The sequence below is a fragment of the Natrix helvetica genome, assembly GCF_964273705.1.
Source record: "Natrix helvetica genome assembly, chromosome: 1".
In the NCBI taxonomy this organism is placed as follows: Eukaryota; Metazoa; Chordata; class Lepidosauria; order Squamata; family Natricidae; genus Natrix; species Natrix helvetica.
In genome coordinates this window covers 216,267,618-216,291,619 of record NC_138548.1, presented here as the reverse complement: position 1 = coordinate 216,291,619, position 24,002 = coordinate 216,267,618, and the positions used below count along the sequence as shown (strand labels likewise).

The 24,002-nt window shown below is 43.4% G+C and overlaps 1 protein-coding gene across 4 annotated transcripts in view; it reads left to right on the top strand.

Moving 5' to 3' along the window:
• The window catches only part of AMHR2 (anti-Mullerian hormone receptor type 2), a 41,098-nt gene that overhangs the window by 2,090 nt on the left and 15,006 nt on the right, over positions 1 to 24,002 (top strand). For 2 of the 4 annotated variants that reach the window (XM_081937642.1, XM_081937643.1), the window contains exons 2-8: positions 1,470 to 1,795; positions 5,682 to 5,822; positions 10,192 to 10,275; positions 11,677 to 11,816; positions 13,604 to 13,831; positions 16,333 to 16,447; positions 22,786 to 22,946. In XM_081937642.1, the coding sequence (XP_081793768.1) occupies positions 1,768 to 1,795; positions 5,682 to 5,822; positions 10,192 to 10,275; positions 11,677 to 11,816; positions 13,604 to 13,831; positions 16,333 to 16,447; positions 22,786 to 22,946 (897 nt within the window). In that variant the 5' untranslated portion in view covers positions 1,470 to 1,767. The remainder of the gene's footprint in view (positions 1 to 1,469; positions 1,796 to 5,681; positions 5,823 to 10,191; positions 10,276 to 11,676; positions 11,817 to 13,603; positions 13,832 to 16,332; positions 16,448 to 22,785; positions 22,947 to 24,002) is intronic. The other 2 variants (XM_081937640.1, XM_081937641.1) reach the window with 2 other exon arrangements.

Here is a 24,002-nt window from a genome sequence, read left to right as displayed (position 1 = left end):
GGAGAGCAGCAAGAAAGATAAGGTCAGAGTACGCACTACGCAAGTGTGTAGCAAAAAGAAGAAAAACCCGCCATTCCTGCCTTCTTTTATTTTCTATCATGGGATTCCTTTAGCCAATTATTAGACTACGATTCCCCAAGGAATGCTAAGACTGACACCACACAATGCTTCTAGAGAAGCAGGGGTTAAGGAGAGCATCTGGTTTGAAGGAAACAGGGATACTAACAGAGGCCAAGGTCAACTGAAGAGGTCTGAGAAAGCGCGACATTTTTGGTTGGAAAACTTTGTCGGTTTTCCAAGGAGCGATTCTGTAGATTCTGCTTCCTAGGAAGCTTTTTTCCAGAATATTTTCTTTGGGGAAAGCTACTAACAGAAATATCTCCTGCACATACACTGTATACTGGGGCAGGCAATTAATTTTCACGCTTGAGAAACTGGGACTGTTATGGAAGGCTGAACCAATAGGTTTAACAGGTTTTGATTAGCTGCAACTGGTAAGAATACACATTACATCTTATTTACGTTTGATTTCTAATTTCTGATTGACCTCGTGCAGACCAGACAGGCACAGCCAAAAAGCCAGGATGGACTATAAAATGCCCCAGTCTAGTATACAGATAGTCCTTGACATACAACAGTTCGTTTAGTGACAGCTCAAAGTTACAACAGCACTGAAAAAAGTGACTTCTGACTGTTTTTTTCCACACTTATGACCTTTGCAGGGTCCCCATGGTCACATGATCAAAATCCGGATGCTTGGCAAATGGTTCATATTTATAATGGTTGCAGCGTCCCAGGGTCATGGGATCCCCCTTTTACGACCTTCTGACAAGCAAATTCAATGAGGAAATCAGATTCGCTTAACAACCGGGTTACTAACTTAACAATTGTACTGATTCACTTAACAATGGTGGCGAGAAACGTCGCAAAATGGGGCAAAATTCAGTTGACAAATGTCTCACTTAGCAACAATAATCTTGGCTCATTTGTGGTCGTACGTCGAGGACTACCTGTATACTCTCAAATAGGGAGACAGAACCTTAGTCCTAGCACCATGGATCTATTATTTCCTGGCCCAGAAGTGTTGGGACGATAACTCTCAGAATTACCCATCCAGAATAGTCTCATTTGAAGTGACTAATATCATGACCCAATGCATATGGATATAAGTACATTGTGGAGGGCTGATTTTTTAAAAGTTATTTATTATATTTGGCTTTCATTCAGGAGCTCAAGGTGGCATTCACAGTGTTCCCGTCTTCTTCTTCTTTTCCCCCCTGCATATTTGGGAAGGATCCCAGATTTTAAGAGCGATGATTTGGAGCATAGCTAGGAATGAACTGTAGAAATCAGATTTTAAATGTTACCGTTAGCAGTTGATCCTTCTCAGACAGCCAAACTCAGATCGGGCAAAACAGTGGACTCCCTAAAGTGGCCTTGAATATAATTTCTCTCTCTCTCTTTTGCAGCCTCAGTGGTGTTTTTTCTTCTTCTGCCTCTTAAATACAAACACACTAATGGATAAAACTGCAGCATAGAATACAATACAATCCTATCCATGTTTAATGAGAATGTTGCATGTCCTTCATGCGCCAGCCCTGTTTTAGGATCTTGTGAATCGGAGGGATTCCTTTTCATGTGAAACTCTGCCCCCCCCCCCCCCCCGGCATCCTACATTTATGATCCTCCCTTCTCCCATCCTTCTGTGTTATTGATGTGGCTCCTTCCATGCTTCTGATGGTGGGATGAAATAAGGGCTACTCCCAGATGTGGAGAGGGAAGGTAGTCATAAGAGGTTTGTGCATTATTCATTGTTATCCTCCTTGATGGAAAGCATGAAAGGGAAATAAGCAGTGGGGAAATACAGGGAAGTAACAAAATAGAAGATGAAGCTGGTGTTTGGATCCCTCTGCCATAAATCCCCATAAATGAGGTTCACAATTGTAACATCTCCAGCTTTATCAGAATGTTCCCAAAGCATTCGGGGGGGGGGGCAGCTGGGGGAGGGAGGTTGGGGGGGGAAGGAACACCAAACTAGGTACAGATAGTTCTCAACTTAATACAGTTCACTTGGTGACTATTCGAAGTTACAGTGGCACTGAAAAAAGTGACTTATGACCGTTTTCACACTTATTACAGCATTCCCATGCTCACGTGATTTATATTTAGATACTTGACCACTGACTCACATTTATGACGTTTTGCAGTGTTCTGGGCTCATGTGATTTCCTTTTGCGATCTTCCGACGAGCAAAGTCAATGGGGAAGCCAGATTCCCTTGACAACCGTGTTACGAATTTAACAACTGCAGTGATTCACTTAACAACTGTGGCAAGACAAGTCGTCAAATGGGGCAAAACTCACTTAGCAAAAGTCTCACTTAGCAACATAAATTGTGGGGTCGGTTACGGTCATAGGTTGAGGGCTACCTTGTATGTTAATTATATTTTTAAGATGATGTTCCAGAAATTCAAAAATGGGAATAACAACACAATTGTCCCCAACTTACGCAACTTATTCAATCTTCATTAGCAGTCTCCTAATTATAAGGCCAGGGGTATGGTAGCCTATTTATTCTGCTGTTATTCTATTATTTTGCGTTTCATATACTGTTCCTATTGCTGTTTTGGAAGTCTGTAACTCACAGAGAATCAGGCATGATTGCAGAGACATATTAACTCTGTGTGCGTGTGCGTGTGTGTGAAGGTAAAGATTTCCCTTGCACATATGTGCTAGTTGTTCCTGACTCTTGGGGGCGGTGCTCATCTCTGTTTCAAAGCCGAAGAGCCACCGCTGTCCGAAGATGTCTCCATGGTCATGTGGCCGGCATGACTAAACACTGAAGGCACACAGAGCACTGTTACTTTACTGGTTCCTATTTTTCCACTTGCATTTTTACATGCTTTCGAACTACCAGGTTGGCAGAAGCAGGGACAAGTAACGGGAGCTCACTCTATTATACGGCGCTAGGGATTTGAACCGCTGAACTGCCGACCTTTCTGATCGACAAGCTCAGCATCTTGTGTGTGCGGGGTGTGTGTGTGTGTGTGTGTGTATGTATGTGTGTATACCATGTTTCCCCGAAAATAAGACAGGGTCTTATTTTCTTTTGATGTCCGAAATAAGCGCTTGGCCTTATTATCAGGGAGGTCTTATTATTTTTGAGGTGCAGGAGATGGCGAGTGTGGTTACCTCATGGCTGCTGCTTTGTTGCAATATTTTTGGGGAGGGCTTATTTTTGGGGGAGGGCTTATTTTAGTGCATGCGCTCAAAAGCCTGATTGGGCTTATTATATGGGGAGGTCTTATTTTTAGGGAAACTGTGTGTGTGTGTGTGTGTGTGTGTGTGTGTACATACATACATACATACAGGGAGGGAGGGACGGAGAGAGAGGGGGGGGAGAGAGAGAGAGAGATTGAACGAGACAGATTGGACCAAGTTATCCAGTTGGCTTCGTGCAGAGTTTCCTGGTTCCTAACTTGTTGCCTTAACCACTACACCAAACTGGCTCTCCCAAATGCATGTAGGTAAAGGTACTCCTCAATTTACAACTACAATTGGGACCAGAATTTCCATTGTTAAGCAAGGAAGTTCTTAAGTGAGTCAGGCCTGATTTTACAACCTATTTTGCCAAGGTTGTTAAACGAATCACTGGGGTTCTTAAGTGACTCACACAGTCGTTAAGCAAATCTGGCTTCCTCCATTGACTTTGCTTGTTGGAAGCCGGCTGGGAAGTATGCAAATGATGATCACATGACCCTGGGATGCTGCAACTGTCTCAAATAGATGCCGGTGGCCAACCACAAATTTTAAGCAAGCAGGATGCTGCAACAATATAAGTTCAAGGACCAGTTGTAAGTCACTTTTTTTCCATGCCATTATAACTTTGAATGGTCACTTAAATGGATGGCTGTAAGTCAAGGAGTACCTCTATGTCAGGGGTGTCCAAACTTGGGAACTTTAAGAGTTGTGGACTTCAACTCCCAGAATTCCCCAGCCAGCCATGCTGGCTGGGGAATTCTGGGAGTTGAAGTCCACAAGTCTTAAAGTTCCCAAGTTTGGACACCCCTGCTCTATGTAAAACAAAGGGTGGGTGACAGCCCATCCTCTCTGCTTCAGTCCCTTTCCTAAACAAATATGTGCCAATGTTCATATTTCAATGTTCATTCATTCCATGCTGGCTGGGGAATTCTGGGAGTTGAAGTCCACAAGTCTTAAAGTTCCCAAGTTTGGACACCCCTGCTCTATGTAAAACAAAGGGTGGGTGACAGCCCATCCTCTCTGCTTCAGTCCCTTTCCTAAACAAATATGTGCCAATGTTCATATTTCAATGTTCATTCATTCCATGCTGGCTGGGGAATTCTGGGAGTTGAAGTCCACAAGTCTTAAAGTTCCCAAGTTTGGACACCCCTGCTCTATGTAAAACAAAGGGTGGGTGACAGCCCATCCTCTCTGCTTCAGTCCCTTTCCTAAACAAATATGTGCCAATGTTCATATTTCAATGTTCATTCATTCCATGCTGGCTGGGGAATTCTGGGAGTTGAAGTCCACAAGTCTTAAAGTTCCCAAGTTTGGACACCCCTGCTCTATGTAAAACAAAGGGTGGGTGACAGCCCATCCTCTCTGCTTCAGTCCCTTTCCTAAACAAATATGTGCCAATGTTCATATTTCAATGTTCATTCATTCCATGCTGGCTGGGGAATTCTGGGAGTTGAAGTTCACAAGTCTTAAAGTTCCCAAGTTTGGACACCCCTGCTCTATGTAAAACAAAGGGTGGGTGACAGCCCATCCTCTCTGCTTCAGTCCCTTTCCTAAACAAATATGTGCCAATGTTCATATTTCATTCCAGATTTATGACTTGAACTCTAATCTTGAGGTCCTGAGCATGTTGGTGACAAAAAAATTAAATTTTTGTGTCTTTAATTTGGCACACAGAAAAAAGTATGTTAGAAACGTAAGGTTTGTTGCAACTACAGCAAAGAATGAAAGAAAAAGCAGCAATGAATATAGAAAAGTTACCGAATGATACAATTTGGTGGAGGGCATGTGGATACCGTCACACTGTTACCAACACATTTCAACAATTTAGGAGGCTGAATAAATGAAAAAAAATCGGGATTCAACTACAAGGCAGATTCAACAATCGGGATTCAAATCCAACACATTCTTTGGAATGGAATGACTTATTTCCGGTGGGAGCTCCAACAGTGTAGGTTTTTAAGAAGAGGTGGGACAATTATTTGCCTGAAATAGTATAGGGTTTCCGGCTTGAGTAGGGGGTTGGACTAGAAGACCCCCGAGGCCCCCTCCAACTCTGTTGTTACTCTGTCCTGTTCTAAATGTCGATGGAAATTCTCAGTCATCCAGGTCACGGTTGTCCCAAAGGTGCTTTTTTTTTCTCTCAAAAGGCAACTGGACTTTATTTTTCCTTGAAGATGTTTGGCTTCTCATCTAAGTTCTGAAGAAGCTTCTTGGCTGAGAAGCGAAACATCTTCAAGGAAAAACAAAGGAAGACCAGTTGCCTCTTGAAAAAAGCACCTTTGGGTTCTGTTCTGTTCTCCTTTCCAACACTTGCCAGGGGCAAGGTTTAGTCCTTGCAGAGAAGCCCTCACAAACTTTGTCCTCCTGAATTTTTGTCCTCCCTTCTCTCCTTCCTCCCCCCCACTCCAAATCTCCATTCAGGTTGCTGGATTAGTGAAAAAGAAGCCTGTGATTCCCCAGCTTGTGAGTTTCGCTCTTCGGCTGCCATCACCTTGTCCTGTAGGTGCCGCTCTGATCTGTGCAATGCGAACATCAGCTACGCCAAGCCTGGAAACAGACCTGGTAAGAAATCTGGAGGTCAGAGGTCAGGGAGGAAACACTGAGTGGGACAGGGGTGGGGGAAGATTTATGGGTCGCAAGTGGAAGTCACAGCAGAACAATTAAGGTGACAGGGAAAATAAGGGTAGGAGAATCTTCATGCCCCGCACGCCCCCATCTCTGCCCCTAGTATTACGCAAATGCTCTTTCACGGTTCTTGTTTCTTCTTCCTATTTTGATCTATTCTTCTCCCTGCAAATCTTGAGAGATTTTTGATTTCCCCCCCTCACCAAGAGATGCAGAGCTGGATAGGTGTTGGGAGGGGAGGGGAGGAGGGTTGCCTTTGTTTGAGAAGAGCACTTAACTCAGGGGAGACCTTGAGGATGCCGAGAGAGAGAGAAAGCCCACGCCAGATCTCTGACTCAGGCTGATAACTGCATACCAAAAGAAGGGGAGCTGCCTGGCTGCTCTCAGGGAAGGTTTTCAGGTGAAAAGGAGGATTGTTGCTCCCAAACAAAATCTCCCCTGAAAGAAAAGGGCTGAGCCAGTTTGAGACTTCCAAGGTGGCTGATGTGGAAGCGATGGTATGGATCGGACTTCCTTGGTTCTCCAGTTCTGGAAGTACAGTGGTATCTACTGGTAGGCAAGCTAGGAGCAAATGTTGTCGTTTGGAGCTTCTGCGGCCATAAATCACTGTGGTCCACTTTAGGTAAAGGTAAAGGTTTCCCTCGCACATATGTGCTAGTCGTTTCCGACTCTAGGGGGTGTTGCTCATCTCCGTTTCAAAGCTGAAGAGCCAGCACTGTCTGAAGATGTCTCCGTGGTCATGTAGCCAGGATGACTAAATGCCGAAGGTACACGAAACGCTGCTACCTTCCCACCAAAGGTGGTTCCTATTTTTCTACTTGCATTTTTACATGCTTTCGAACTGCTAGGTTGGCAGAAGCTGGGGCAAGTAACGGGAGCTCACTCTGTTATGCGGTGCTAGAGATTCGAACCGACCTTTCTGATTGACAAGTTCAGCATCTTAGTCACTGAGCCACCGCATCCCTTTACATATAGAATAATAAGATGCAGGTTATTTCTAATTTCACTGGAGAGGAGGCTAATTTTGGGAAAGACTGAGGGCAAAAGAAGAAAGGGATGACAAAGAATGAGGTGTCTGGATGGAGTCACCGAAGCAGTAGGTGTGAGCTTAAATGGACTCCAAAGGATGGTAGAGGACAGGAAGGCCTGGAGGAACGTTGTCCATGGGGTCGCGATGGGTCGGACATGACTTTGCAACTAACAACAACAATTTACAGCTAAAAATGTAAAGGGTGAAAAATGACAGCAAGGTTTGACTTGAACAGTGTGACAGCTTTAGTGCTGTCTTAAGTTTAAAAAGGAGGATACAAATAAATTAACTACATTAGTTTAAAAGCTAATGTGGATATGCCAACCAGTATATGTTCTCAATTTTCCTATATACAGGTAGTCCTTGCTTTATGACCACAATTGAGCCCAAAATTTGTGTTGCTAAGTGGGACAGTTGTTAAGTGAATTTTGCCCATTTTACGACCTTTTCTTGCCACAGTTAAGTGTATCGCTACAGTTGTTAAGTTAGTAACATGGCTGTTAAATGAATCTGGCTTCCCTATTGATTTTACTTGTCAAAAAGCCGCAAAAGGTGATCAGGTGACTGCAACTGTCATAAATATGAGTCAGTTGCCAAGCATCTGAATTCTGATCATGTGACTATGGGGATACTGCAATGGCTAAGTATGAAAAACAGTCGTAAGTCACTTTTTCCAGTGCCGTTGTAACTTTGAATGGTCACTAAATGAACTGCTGTAAATCGAGGACTGTTGTAAAATGCAAAGTCCAACTATGATTTTAGCAGCCAAGGCAGAAAAATCAGCTTCCTCTCTTGTGGCAACAAATATAATTTTATACGCCTGAATTTCATCAGAAAGGTAGGCCCTTCTTTCTGTTTTGTATCAGATTCCTAATGGGATCCTTGGATTTAATTGTTGCTCTGTTCCTTCTCTAGATTATTCTGTTGGGAATATCCAAATTTAGAGTGCTTTTCAGATGAAGCTTTTGGCCGACTGCAATTTTCCAAAGCGCCCAAATAATAATCCAATCACTTTGCTAAAAGTAATCAGTTCGGTGAAGCAACTAATAGAGCATGGAAAGAAATGATCATTTTTCCATTGTGAAGCTAGAGAGTTTGGATATTTGTTTCCTCTTTGAAGGATACACAGAGAATGATGATCCTCTTGAGGTAGAGAAGATCTACCAACAAAACTGTTCATTTGCAAAACCAAAGATATCTGGAACAAGAAAGTAATCCTATTTATAGGATGGTAGGGCTTTTTGAGGCAAGAAAGAGGGACAAGGGATTAATATGAATGGGAGTAAATTCATTCATACATGCTAATGCAATTTTCTCCAATTTGCTGCTCTCTGTGGGTTATGCTGCCTAGGAATTCTGGAAATTGGAGTCCCTACACTTCTAGAGGACATCAGATTGGATACCACTATGTTTAGGCTTTTCATTTGGGATGACATTGAAGGGGTTAAATTTCATAGAAAAGATTGGGAAGTCTGTATATTAAAAAGATTACTATCGTGATCTGGCAACCTTAAGAATTATATTCTGTAACTTCTCAAAAGTCAATTTATCAGAGATTCTATGACATTCCCCCGGTCTCCCTCCTTTCTCCCTTGTCTTGTGAATTAAAAAACCTTCCTTTATTTGGGGCAATATTTCTTGCAGTTTTTAATTTGACACAGAACCCGATCCAGAGATAGAGGAAGCCTAGGAAAGAAAGAAAGAAAAGAAAAGAAAGGAAGGAAGGAAGGAAGGAAGGGAAGTAGCATCTCCTAACCTCTTGAGGAACATTTTCACTCTTTTCTTATCCCCTCTCCCCCAATCTCCACCAGCCCTGTTCTTTTGAAGCTGCTTGTCTTCTGCTGATACCAATCTCCAACCATCTTTGACATTCCCCCACCCTGATATTTAAATTAGCCACGGATTCCAAAATTATTAAGTAGAACAACAATTAAAATGGAGTTCCACCTTGGACTTTCTCCTTATTCCAGCCTTCTTTTCTATCTTAAATATCTACAGACCTCTCCCATCTTGGACATAAATTGTTTCAACTTCTGCCCTCAAAACGATGCTTTAGGGCACTGCACACCAGAACAACAAGACACAAGGGCAGGGTTTTTTCAAATGCCATCACTCTGCTTAACAACTAATTCCCACAATACTGTCAATAATTTACCAAGAATGTATTACTGTTATTCTTCTCTTCCTTCCTAGTATCTATCTGTCCCCACTTATGACCATAACCATGTTGCTTGAATCTTTCAATTTATATTGTTTTTATTTGTTTCCTAGTACGATTTGATAGCTTATTAATAACCTTGACTATCAGTAAGTGTTGTATTTTTTTTATTCCTGATGGATGCATTTTTATTCTACTTATGTCCAATCACACTTGGCCAATAAAGAATTTTATTCTATTCTTTAGGGCTTTACATCAAATCCTACAAGAAAAGAAATATTAATCTCTCACTTTAGCATTGTGCAACCTGAGCAGTGGTGGGTTCCTACCAGTTTGGACTGGTTCAGCCAAACTGGTAGTGGTTTAGTGGCCTAGGTCACTGGAACCAGCAGTGATCCAGGCCTGCCACGCTCCCAAACTGGTTCTCCAGGCAGCGCTGCCACCTTGTTGTTTGCTTCTGTGCATGTGCAGAGCAATTTTTATTGCACTGCGCATCAAGCGCACACGCACGGCACGGCCACGAAGGAACCCACCCCTGAACCTAAGGGTTGTCTGTCATTTGTGTTCACTTTCTTGGTGTCTGAGCACATTTCAAGAAAATAAGAGAGAATTGGATTCTGTAATCAAAAGTCCTTATAATGTCCATTTCCCCTTTGCGTAAAATATACTCCCCGCTCTGCTGCTGTACCGTCTCTCCAATGCTTATACACAAACACACACTCCCATACGCACAGCCTTCTGTGGTGTTGTAATGCCATATTATGGCCTTCAAAAGCTATGGGGAGGAGATAGGAATGTTGGCTGCTTCTTATAGGGAGGGAAACGTCCTTTCCCCTGCTTTAATTTTAATTAAAACTTCAGAGGAAAGGGCTGGGAGAGGAGGGCAAGAGCCCGATACCGAGGATGGGCAGAGAAGTTGGAGGTGGACATGCAGAGGCCCATAGGCACCTGGAGATGTGGAGGAGGGCCCGAGACTTTGAGCCAAGATGCTTAGCAATGTACACAGCTCTTACGTGGCAAATAGATTGAAAGAGATTGCTCTGCCTTCTCTGAAGTGCTCTCCTCCCTTTTCTCCCATTATAATATGACATCTGTGCTCTCTTGTTTTATCTCTGCAGCTGAGTCCTTACCTAGTCCCGCCAAGATTGCCTGGATCACAGTAACCTGCCTACTGATCCTCCTATGTTTCTTGGCATTTCCAGGTATGGCAATTTCAAGGAAAGTATTTTTTTTTTAAAAAAAAGGTTGGCTGCACAAACCCCCTGAATTTGAGATAGGGAAAGTGAAGAAAAGCTCCCCTGCTGTCTGGGACACCCCTGAAAAATACAGAAGCAACATGTTTAGAGGATGTATTTCCATTATATAGAATAGAGTAGAGTAGGGTAGGGTAGGGTAGGGTAGGGTAGGGTAGGGTAGAGTAGAGTAGAGTAGAGTAGAGTAGAGTAGAGTAGAGTAGAATAGAATAGAATAGAATAGAATAGAATAGAATAGAATAGAATAGAATAGAATAGAACAGAACAGAACAGAACAGAACAGAACAGAACAGAATAGAATTCTTTATTGGCCAAGTGTGATTGGACACATAAGGAATTTGTCTTTGGTGCATAGGCTCTCAGTGTAAAATACATTCATCAAGAATAAAAAGATACAACACTTAGTGATAGTCAAGGTTATTAATAAGCTATCAAATCATACTAGGATACAAATAAAACAATATAAATTGAAAGAGACAAGCAACATGGTTATAGTCATAAGTGGGGAGAGATAGATACTAGGAAGGAAGAGAAGAATAATAGTAATGCAGTCTTAGTGAATTATTGACAGTGTTGTGGGAATTAAATACTGAGCAATGAAATTTGGGGGCACACTAGAAAAACCAAAGAACCCCCCGCTGAGTGCCTCTCCCCTCCTCCTAGCCACTGGTCATCACTTTTACAGGTAGTCCTCGCCTTATGACCACAGTTGAGCCCGAAATTTATGCTAAGTGAGAGAGTTGTTAAATAACTTTTGCCCCGTTTTATGACACCATTTCTTGTCACCATTGTTAAGTGAATCACTGCAGCTGTTCAGTTAGTAACCCGGTTGTTAAGTGAATCTGGCTTCCCCATTGACTTTGCTTGTCAGAAGGTCGGAAAAGGGGAATCACATCATCCCGGATTGCAACCAACATGAATTCAGAAGCATCTGAATTTTGATCAGGTGATCATGGGAATGCTGCAAAGGTGGTAACTGTGAAAAATGGTCAAAAGTCACTTTTTTCAGTGCTTTTGTAACTTTGAGCAGTCACTAGATGAAATGTTATTAGTCGAGGACTACCTGTATAGCGTAAAATTGCATTTAGCCGTGCAAAAAACTGAATGACTAGCAAACTGCTGAGCTGTTGAATGGGTTTTTCTAGTTGAAATATAAGGGAGTTTCTTATATGCTCATAGTCAGAAGGTACAGCTTCTCCGCCCTGTACTTTTACTTTTCCCCTGAATAGCAAAATACATATTTTTTTTCTCAAATAGATTACTATTTGCCTAATTTAGGGAGGATATAACATTGGGAAAACAATATAGAGAATCTCATTGAGGAGGAAATGTCTTTGTGTAACCTTTTAGTTCTGAGGCATCGGAAAGTTCATGCAGTGCTACTAGGACCAAAAGAAACTGGAGAACTCAACAAGGTAACGACAGGCTCAGAACTAAAGGATGAGAAAAGACTGTCCAAGCTAGAGGTTCCAGATCTCCAATTCATTCAGGTATGATTCAATCTGGGGAGGAGCCAAGCAGTGGTAGGATTCAATTTTTTTTACTACCCGTTCTGTGGGCGTGGCTTGGTGGGTGTGGCATGACTTGGTGGGCATGGCTTGGCTGGCTTGGCGGGTGTGGCAGGGGAAGGATACTGTAAAATCTCCATTCCCTCCCCACTCCAGGGAAAGGATATTGCAAAATCCCAATTTCCTCCCGATCAGCTGGGACTCGGGAGGCAGAGAAGAGATGGGGGCATGGCCAGCCAGAGGTGGTATTTACCGGTTCTCTGAACTACTCAAAATTTCCGCTACCAGTTCTCCAGAACTGGTCAGAACTTGCTGAACACCACCTCTGGAGCCAAGCCACTAGGAGTCACCACCACTGCCAAAGCCACTGCAAAAAAAAAAAAAAACCAGATGCCCCCTATATGGCAAGCATTGGAATTTTTGTATCTCTCTGCTGCCATCTAGAGGTGACCTGGAACTCTGCAGGCCAGAGGTGGGAGTCCTACCATAATTTGCTTCCTCCCCGCCCCCTGCCCCCAATCTTAATGGCAATGCCAAGATAGCAGTTGTTGGGGTTGTCAAAGCTTTCCTTCACATGCCTGCAATTCCAAAGAAGGAGGTTCTTCACTTTGGCAGCCTGATGATCCTAAACAAGTAATCGGGGACCAAAATGTAAAGCTGTAAAAACATGTGCTACTGACCAGAGTGAGGTACTTGCCAGTACAGGTAGCCCTTGATTTATGACCACAGCTGAGCCCAACATTTATGTTGCTAAGTGAGAGTTGTTAACTGAGTTTTGCCCTATTTTACAATCTTTTTTAATATTTATTAAGAGAATCACTGCAGTTGTTAAATTAGTAACGAGGTTGTTAAATGAGTCTGGCTCAGGGGTGGGCTTCAAAAATTTCAGCAATGGGCTCTCTGCCCGGTTGCTGGGTGGGCGTGGCCATGGTGGGCGTGGCCTAGTTGGCCTCCTACACCACAGCGGGAGGGCAGGAAGTTTAGCCTTCCCCAGGCTCCGGAGGCTTTCCTTGAGCTTCTGGGAGGGCAAAAACTGCCTCCCCCGGGTCCAGAGGCCTGTTTCCAGCCTTCCGGAATTTCAGGGAGGCCCAGTTTTTTCCCTTCCTGAGCCTCCGTGCAGGCCCTGCACTTATCTCGCATCCAAAATGGGCTGCATAGAGACTCCTGGGAGGGGCAGGGTGGGGTGGGTGTGGCCAGCCAGGGGTGGGATTTGGAGGTTCTCCAAACCAGCCATAACGTTAGCTAGGGGTTCTCCCGAACACGGGCGAACCTGTAGCAGCCCACACCCACCCCTGGCTTCCTCATTGACTTTGCTTGTCATAAGATTGCAAAAGGGGATCACGTGACCCCGGAACACTGCAACTGTCATTAATATGAGTCAGTTGCCAAGCATCTGAATTTTGATCAAGTCATTGCATTGATGGTGCAATAGTTGTACAACTCAGAAAAATGGAAATAAGTCACTTTTTCCTGTGCTATTGTAACTTTGAGTAGTCACTAAATGAACTGTTGTAAGTCAGGGGCTACCTGTATCAGCTGGAAGCTAGCTTTATCTTTAACAGGTGTGCCCAAGCTCGGCCACTTTAAAAGCTGTGAACTTCAACTCCCAGAATTCTCCAACCAGCAGAGGGAATGTCATCGGGGATAGAAAATAAGATCAGTGTGCAAAGAGTTTGCAATTTCTTGGCACAGTTGAAAAACAACAAGCTCCTACCTAAAGCACTGATAGGAATGCAACTTATCCTTTTCCCTAATTCTTTTTGGAATAGCTTCTCCACGAAGGGCAGCTTTCTAAAATGTGGCAAGGAACCTTCGGCCAGCAACCTGTGGCCATCAAGGCCTTTCCTCCTTTGTGCCATCAACAATTTGCATCTGAGTGGGCCATGTACAGCCTCCCATTGATGAACCATGAAAATGTGGTACGACTTGTGACTGCCGGATATGGGGGACCAAGTGAAGAACATTGTGGTCTCCTGGTACTGACACTGTACCCATTGGTAAGAGCCAGGGGCAAGAATGGGTGAAAGTGATTGGAATTAGGTGTTAAAAAATAAAAGTGATCTTGTATGTGTCTACATCCAGGGAGCTACTTTGGATAAGGCATCAGGTTAGGGAGACTGGGAGTTCTAGTCCCGCCTTAGCCCTGAAAGCCAGCTGGGTGATTTTGGACCAGTCACTCTTTCTCAATTCAACCCACTTCACAGGGTTATTGTGGGGAAAATGGGAGGTGTGTTGGATATATTCACTGCCTTGAATAATTTGTAAATAGCAATAGCAATAGCACTTAGACTTATATACCGCTTCATAGTGCTTTTACAGCCCTCTCTAAGCGGTTTACAGAGTCAGCCTATTGCCCTCAACAATCTGGGTCCTCATTTCACCCTCCTGGGAAGGATGGAAGGCTGAGTCAACCTTGAGCTGGTCAGGATTGAACCACGGAACTGCAGTTAGCAGTCAGCTGAAGTAGCCTGCTGTACTGCACTCTAATCACTATGCCACCTCGGCTCTCGGTAAAAATACTAAAGGCGGGATATACCGGTAAATAAATAAAAATTATACACAACTTTCACCAGTGTATAGCAAGGTACATAGGTATTAATGTCATTATAATCACATCGCCATGAGGAATAGATCTTTATTTTTTTGCCATGAATGGCAAAAAAGATTTGGAATTTCTAGGAGTAAATTCAACTTTTCTGGATTCTCAGATTGCAGGCTGGTTTGTTTGTTTGTTTCGATAAAGAATACATTCCACATCTTCAGGTTTTGCTGAAGTATTAGGAAATAGGATATGGTTTCAGTTTTATTTCCAAATTAAAATGTCATCTAGTAGAATGGGGTGATGGGGATGAAAAGGAATTGTTAATGGCTAAACTAACTTCAACAGGCAGCAATATAATACAGGTAGTCCTCGACTTATGACCACAATTGAGTCCAGAATTTATGCTGCGAAGTGATACATTTGGTGAGTTTCACCCCATTTTACGACTTTTGACATCACTGCAGTTGTAAAATTAGTAACTGTTTTTTAAAGTTAATCCAGCTTCCCTATTGACTTTGCTTGTCAGAAGGTTGCAAAAAATGATCACATGACCCCAGAACTCTGCAACCGTCATAACTATGAACCAGTTGTCAAGCATCCAAATGTAAATCACGTGACCATGGGAATGATGCCACGGTCATAAGTGTGAACAATGGTCAGGAGTCACTTTTTTCAGTGCTGCTATAACTTTGAATGGTCACTAAATAACCTGTTGTAAGTCGAGGACTACTTGTATTATAATAACACATTTAATAAGCAAATAAGATACGAGGATTTGAGCCATCCTCTCATTGCCCAATCAGAAACAGATGGTCATAGTTTGCAGTTCCTCTCCCTACAATCCAGTAACTTCTCTTCCATTCCCATTCCTTCTTCAAAGCCTTAATTTGAATATAAATAGATAATCCTATTTAAAAACCAATACTTAACTTTGGATGAAGAGCCACATAAACCGATGTGTACAATATTGATATTCTCAACTGCAATTAGTACTGATAGAGTTTTTACTTTTCTCTTTTTATCCTCAATTATTTTAAGCTTTCTAGATAAGAGTACAGGTAGTCCTCAACGTACGACCACAGTCGCGCCCAACATTTCAGTGGCTAAGCATTTGTTTTACGATCTTTCTTGACACAGCTGTTAAGTGAATAACTGCTGTTATTCAGTTAGTAACACGGTTGTCAAGTGAATCTGGCTCCTCTATTGCCTTTGCTTGTCAGAAGGTCACAAAAGGTGATCACATGATCCCAGGACCGTCATGGTTTACAACGGTTGTCGTTTATGACGACAACTGTCATAAATATGAGCCAGCTGCCAAGTGTCCAAATTTTGATCACATGACCACGAGAAATTTGTGATCGTCATAAGTGTGAAAAACGGTCATAAGACACTTTTTCCAGTGCTGTTGTAATTTTGAATAGTCACTAAATGCTGTCATTAGTTTTAACCAGAGGTGGTATTCAGCAGGTTCTGTCCAGTACTGGAGAACCAGTAGCGGAAATTTTGAGTAGTTCAGAGAAGCGGTAAATACCACCTCTGACTGGCCCCGCCCCCATCTATTCTATGCCTCCCGAGTCCCAGCTGTTCGGGAGGAAATGGGGATTTTACAGTATCCTTCCCCTGCCACGCCCACCAAGCCATGCCACATAAACCAAGCCACGCCCACAGAACCGGTAGTAAAAAAAAATAATCCCACTACTGATTTTAATCATAGCACATAAATATTGCTGTACTGAAGCCTGCAGTGAAATAATACAACCTATCAAGATTTATAACAATAAAAAAAAGGAAGGAAAAAAGCTACAGCTGGGCATCGGAGGAACCTATTATCCAAAAATTATTCTGTCAGTTTGCTTCATCCAGACCCATCCTTCACTGCAATGATGAGAAGTTGAATGCTGATGTCAACCATCTTGTGTTTGGGCCTAAACTGAATCCGTTGCACTTTCTTCAAAGGGATCCCTACGGAATTTCCTCAGCCATCACATTTGTTCCTGGGATATCAGCATCCGGCTCGGATCATCCCTTGCCAGTGGCCTTGCTTTCTTACACGAGGAGAAACGGGAGGAAGGTAGGCAGGCAGAATATTCAGCGGGAAGCCAGAGGATGATTTTTGTCCTGGAGACTCCCTGATGGACCACTTGTGGCTCCTGAGGCACCGTCAGGCGATGGAGCCGGCTGGGTACCATCCACAGGTCGTCTTCGACTTACAACAATTCATTTAGTGGCTCTTCGAAGTTACAGAGGTATTGAGGAAAGCAACTTATGGCTGTTTTTCACACTTATGATTGTTGCAGCATCCCCACATGGTCAAAATTCAGATGCTTGGCAACTGACTCATGGGCTGCAGTGTCCCAGGGTTATGTGATCAAAGATTACAACCTTCTGACAAGCAAAGCCAAGAGGGAAAGCAGATTCATTTAACAACCATGTTACTAACTTAACAAATGCAGTAATTCACTTAACAACCGTGGCAAGAAATGTCGTAAAACGGGGCAAAACTCACTTAACTACCTCGTTTAGCAACATACATTTTGGGCTCATTTACAGTCGTATGTCGAGCACCATCTGTATTTATAAAATCCTCAATCCAATATGTAAATATTATATTGGATAGAGGGTTTTATAATGAAAGTGGGAATAGCAACTGCAGGGATGAGTCTTTTTTATATTATACACACACATACACACACACACACATTATATATATATATAGATTATCTCTATCACTCGGGGAGAGGGGTGTCATAGGAGAAGGATCAAATAAGAAAACTGCAATTATCAGAAAGTAAACTGGAATTCAGCATTGATATCCAGGGGATCTGTCTTGATCACAAAGAGTATCCAATTCTCACCAACTAAATTATTAGATAACGTTACTCAGCGAGTAATACCTAGAAAACCTCCTCCTTTTAAAATTTGGCTGGTGAGATACAAGAGGAATGATAGATAGGAAGGCAGCACCAGATTGAGCATATGCTCAGAGGCATTTTTATTCCTTAACTAGCTGATATATTTATTTATACTAATCCATACATTTGTCCTCAAAAACAATCCCGGACCAGACATAATTTCTAATGTTGGGTTTTCTCCCTTACCAGAGGGAGCCTCCTTGTGGAGTGCTGTGAAGCCGTTATCGTGGCAACTCCACTGCGCTGTACAGTAGAAGCCATTTTACGGCAGTATAGTAGAAGCCATTTTAAGGCACAACAGGCTGTATCTTAACAGAACACACATCCCGAGAGGTGTCACAGTATTTGTTTCCAGAGAGTAAGTAACCTGTGTACCAAGTTTGGTTGAATTTGCTTGAGGTGTTCCAGAGTTATGCTGGAACACACACACACATTTTTATATACATTATATTCTAAGAACTGTGCTCCCCCACTATCACTCCCAAAACATTATTTAGCACCTGGCTTCACATTCTACTAAAAAAAAGTTTGCATTTATTGTATTTATGGAAAACACGTATATACAGATTCGATTATTTTTTTAAAAATCAGAGTGCTGTATATATATATATATGATTCAGTACATGTTACAGTTCTGATATCTCTGCAGACTCTATGCTGAGAATGTGGGTAAAATATATCTGCTTCTAAGGCTAGCAGAGACGTCAGCCTTCTAAATGTATTGTTACTTCTCCTGTAAGGAGAGGGAGATTAACTAGAATCCGGGGTAAAAAAAAATGGAGATAGTAAATCCTTTTTAGGATCACTTTGGGGGAATGCGTGTTAAGATGTTCCTGCCTCAGTTAAACCGGAAGGGAAGGAGGATGGTAATCTCTCTGGTATGTTTATTTCCTCCATGCAAATTTTTGCACTCAAGATAATCGGATGCTGCCTTCATTTGATTGTTTTGTTCCTTTATTTCTGAATCTCAAAAAGTAAGACCCACCTGTTCCGATTAGCCGGCCTGGCTTAATTTAGCGCTTCTCCACCTCTTGGGCATTTTAATTATCACTGGGGTTTTAATTGTTTTAAAGTATTGTAATTTATTTATTTATTGTTCCACCTCCTCCATATTGTGTTGTATTGTTGTGACCGTTGCTAGTGTACGTCGCCCCGAGTCCCTTGGGGGAGAGGGGGCAACTAAGAAGTCAAATTAATAAATAAATAAAATAAATAAAACATTAATTAAATGTTTGTCTTTAATCTTAAAAGGACTACCAATTTTAAGTTCTTCTCTCTGATCGCACACCCTAAGTGTGTGTACATTTCTTTACATAGAAATGTAGGTAGGTATATGAATTCAAAGCAAGAATATTCCAGTACCCCTTCATTCACAAAAAAAAAAACACCAATCTCTTTTGAAACTTCTGCATTTGTTAAGTTCAGGCAGTCCTTGATTTACGATCATAATTAAGCCCCAAATTCATATTGCTAAGAGAGACAGTTGTTAAGTGAGTTTTGTCCCATTTTATGACCTTTCTTGCCACAGTTGTTAAGTGAATCACTACAGTTGTTAAATTAGTAACACGGTTGTTAAGTGAATCTGTCTCCCCCATTGACTTTGCTCGTCAGAAGATCGCAAAAGGGGGTCACATGATCCTGGGACACTGCAATTGTCATAAATGTGAGTCAGTTGCCAAGCATCTGAATTTTGATCATGTGACCGTCCCCAATGGTTGCAAGTGTGAAAAACGGTCATAAGTCACTTTTTTCAGTGCCGTTGTAACTTCGAATGGCCACTAAAGAAACTATTGTAATTTGAGGACTACCTGAACTGGCTTTGTCATAGGTCAGTAATGGCTAACCTTTTCCGGAATGAGTGACCAAAGCGCATGCACCTGAACCCCCAAAACGCAATGTGGCCCCGGGCCCGCGCATGCGCCACCCCCCCAGGGACACGTAGCCCCCTCCAGGCACCCTTCACCCCTGTGTAGGCTCTCGTGAACCCCCACATGCCTCACACACATGCGCAACGGAACTAAACTGGGGCGACAGCTCGTGTGCCATCAGCGAGGATGCTGTGTGCCACCTGTGGCACATGTGCCATAGGTTTGCCATCACAGTCATGGATGTTTCTCTGAATAATAACATGCACTCCTCTACTTTTAAATTAACCCAGGAAGAGTTTAAATGGGAAAGAGATGGGATTCAGAAGTTGAGGTGAAAGCGGACTTCCGGTTCCGGCGGCTACGGCGACAGGCAAGCCTTTGCCTGCTCCCGCTCTCCCGGTGGGCTTCCCCCGTTTCTGGGGGGGCACAGGACGCCCCGGAGAGGTGTCCTGCCGAGGGAACGGCTCGCGGAGGGTCCTGGCGTCGGCGGCGGCTGGCGGGGGCTTCTCCGCTTCGTTCTAGGCACCGGGGAGCAGTCTCGGAGGGCGCCCGTGTGCGCGCGCCTCGCCCCATGCCGATCGGAGAACGCGCTCTTGAACGAAGCAGCGGCAATGTGGTGAGAGGCTTCCCTTCTCCATTCCCTCTATTTTGAACTTATGGACCTTTCAGCATTTTTTTAAAAAAAAAGTTAAACTTTCGGATTTCTGCTAGAGGTGCGGCTAGAGGGAGGGGGATTTTCCCCCCTCCCTTGGACAAGCGGCTTGAGAAGATTTTGCTTTCGCCCTCAGGGGAAGGAGGAGGGGGGAGAGCCAACTAATGATGCCTCACCCTCATAAAAGTGGCTTTCATTGGACTTAGCTCCAGAACTTATGGGTGTACTGAGAACTTTTTGAACTTTTAAAACTGTATTATGCCTCTGAGCCCAAAGCTGGCAGGGCAAGATGGCACACTTCCGTTGTCTTCATGAACTGTGAAACCTGACTCCACCTTTAAAATTCAGGCTTCCGGTCTTTGTCTCCGAGTCACCCAGAGGAATCTCTTGTGGATTGTTCTTTTCTAAACTCTTTGGGGAAAAAACTTTCATCTATTGCTAGACTGACTAAAGAAATCCCCATCTGTTTGGATCCTCTGCCTTCTGGATTCGCCTGCCTGCCCTACTTCTCCAGCTGCCCAGTCTCTACTTTGACTGATTTCCTTGCTTTAAAAACCATGTCTCCAAAAAGACCACCTCCTGGAAAGCCTGGATTTGCTACTTCTGCCCCAACGTCTGCAACGTCTAGCCCAGCTACGCAGTCAAAGATAACAGAACTGATGCAACCCAAGACTACAGAGATAGACTTTCAACAAATGCTTCAACAAATTCTACAGGGCCAGGAGGAAATTAAGAAACAGTTAAGGGAAATGAAAGACGAAATTAAACAGAACCAAGCCCAAATCTTTAAGAACTCACAGAGACTGGACCTTGTGGAGGGTGGGGTGGCGGAGGCGAGGGGGGGGGGTAGAGGCTTTACAGAAGGGGAACAAAGAACTTGACATCCAACAAATGAAAATAGAGTTTGAGAGAATGTCCTTTTATCTTAGATTTCAAAATGTAATAGAAGCAGATGGGGAAAACATAAGGGACATTATGACTAATATTTTAGCTGAATACATACACAAAGATAAACAGCAGATGGAATGGGAGATAGATCTAGCCTATAGAGTGAATTCAGCATATGCCAGAACACATAATGTACCCAGGGAGGTTCACATTAAATTCCTTAGGAAAACCACAAGAGATGAAATTCTGGGTGTACAAAGGGGGCAAACATTGACATACTGTGATAGGGAGATAACCATTCTAAAGCAGATTCCCAAAAAAATTAGGGAAAAAAGGAAAAGCTATTCGCAATTGGCGAATAAATTATACCAGAAGGGGGTGTGGTTTAGATGGTTGATGCCTGAAGGTATGCTGATATTCTGGGAGGAGACAAGAATCAGAATTAATACACCCATAGAGGCACAGGCCTTTATGGAAAAAAATAAAGCCAACCTAGAAAAAACAGAAGACACTACAACGGTCATACAGGACACGGGAGGGGCCGGAGCTCTGCCAGCGGGGGGTGAAGGGTCAACACCAAGAAAGCTCAGATCACAAAAATAAATAAGAAAATCACAATGTTATAAACAGACCGAAAGTAAAAATGAATTTATAACTAGACTATATATTATAACTATATAAATTGATTGAAAATTATTCCTTCTAGAATTAATATGCTGACTTTTTATGATCATGTATTAAGATTTGATATTTTGATGTAACCTAGGAGTTTGGAGGGAGGGGGCGTCTGCCACACTTGCAACTGCCAAAATTTGTAATTCCACCTACCCTTTTCCACATAAATGTTTTTAAAAAAACCAATAAAACTTTTTGAAAAAAAAAAAAAAGAAGTTGAGGTGAAAGCCACAGTCAAGTCCATTTATTTCTCGATGTGTGTTTTTTTTAATTGAGCAGCTCTACAGCCAGACACGAATGAATTCCGTGTTGGCATTGCATCCAGAGTTTTTTCCTGACTTTCTTTAGTGACCATCATTGTGTTTTGAAGTGGCCAGTTTCATAAATAACACAAATGGTCCCCCCCCCATGTTGGTCGGTATTCCACCAATATTTAAGATAAAATATCACCAGAGCTAATGTTAATGTCCGCTGTGAACTTGCCCGGCACGTCAGTTTCAGTGACTGAGATGTGGTGCCATGATTAGACAGCAAAATATCTCTTTTGTACTTTTTATTGAGCCTAGTCAAAATTTACTACTTCGGTATCATGCAGATGTTCTACCACTACCAGAGCAAACAATCAGAGTTAATGGGAACTGAGATGCAGTGATATTTATAGTGCCAAAGATCTGCTACGCTGGCTGTTATCTGACTGCCAGCAGCTCTCTAGGGTTCCAAGTAGAAAGAGAATATTCTGCCTGGAAATACCTTCGCTTCAACCTTATGAATAGAAAATATCTATTCTTCAGTTAACCTATCTAGGCTCCTTTTAGCTTGGTTCACCTGACATATTGCACTATGTCATAATCTGGTTTATGAGATTTTGACTTACTAAGTCTGTGATGGTGAATGAATGGGCCGCGTGCCAGAGGTGGCACGCAGTGCCCTCTCTGATGGCATGCAAGCCGTTGCCCCGGTTCAGCTCTGCCGCACATGAGCACGGACCTCCCACCATCCAGCTGGTCTTTGGGTCTCTGCCGCGCATGCCTGGGGGTCAGGGTGCATGCAGGGGGGGACGTGAGTGTATGCATGGGGGGCGTGCAGGGGGGCACACACGCATGCATGAGGGGTGGGGCGCATGCACAGGGGACACACACGCATTGTATTTCGGGGGCTCGGGGGTGTGCGCATGCGCTTTGGGCACTCGCTCCGGAAAAGGTTAGCCATCACTGTACTAAGTAATACTAGACTTGAATCAAATTTTCCTTAACGCGCAGTTCCTTCTCATGATTCAATAAGCCACGTTTAAACAAGCAATGGTGTGATGTGTGAACCCAGTCTTCCTTTGTCCACGCTAACTGGTTTAGTAAGTTCATACGTGGTTAAGATGGCAACTTTGTTGAAACTTGTTATTTTTTCCCCATGATATCAGGCCTGCATAAACCTGGGGTGGCCCATCGTGACCTTAGTAGCCAGAATGTGCTGGTGCGGGAAGACAGGACTTGCGTCATAACTGATTTTGGCTTTGCTATGACCCTCCCTCTGCGACACGAGCAGTCAAGAAAAGGTCCTGCAGAAGCCATTGTGCACAAGGTACCATACATGACACAGAAAGTCCCAACGGGATGCATACTGTTGAAATGTGATCAATGGTTCTTCTAAAATTCATTTACTTACATTGAACTTCAAGCCCCAGACGTCTCATATCAAAACTCATAAAATGACCACAATCATCACCACGACCAAGTTCAGACAATAGTAACAAGAGATGTAATATTTATTCCAGTAGAGATGCAGAATCAGCTTGTCAGGGGTGGGTTTCAAAAGTTTTTACTGCCTGTTCTGTAGGCGTGCCTTATTTTGTGGGCGTGGCTTGGCTAATTTATGTTTCAGATTGGAGATGGGAAATAAAATATACCGTAAAACCTTTTTTTAAAAAAAAGGCCAAAGAAAGCAGCAACCCGAGCCGCGTTGAGCTGAATGCAGGAGAGCTGGAGGGTCCGAAGAGTGCGTGGTTTTGTTCGCTGCCTGTTGGCTTCGGAGGGGGGGGGGGGCACCAGCCAAGCAAACAAGCCAGCAATTTGCCAGCTGCTGAGCACGCTGCTCATGAGTAAACTTTCTCACGAGTGAACTGCAGATTAGAGGCAGGCAGCAGATCCTGGCATTCTCGCTTGGCTACTTGCCCCTTTGCGAAGCCTCGGGGCTCCCTGAGCAGCCCATGCTGCTTACCTGTGTGTAGGCACTAGGAGGCAGTTGTGTGGGTGCACATGGCGAAGACGAGGCAGGGCGAGCATCGGAGCCAGCTGGTTCGGGGGCGTGGCCAGCCAGCCATCACTACCGGTTCAGCAACCCACGCCCAATTACCATTACCAGTTCTCCAGAACCGGTCTGAACTGGGAGCAACCCACCTTTGCAGTATGTCCGATTCCAGTATTATGTTTGAGATTCCGACATTGTGTTTGAGATCTGACAGCATCCTGGTAGTTAGCACTTAGCTATAGCACTTTAGACTTACGTACTGCTTTATAGTGCTTTATAGCCCTCTCTAAGCAGCTTACAGAATCAGCATATTGCCCCCAATAGTCTGGGTCCTCATTTTACCGACCTTGAAGGTTGGAAGTCTGAGTCAACCTTGAGTCGGTCAGGATC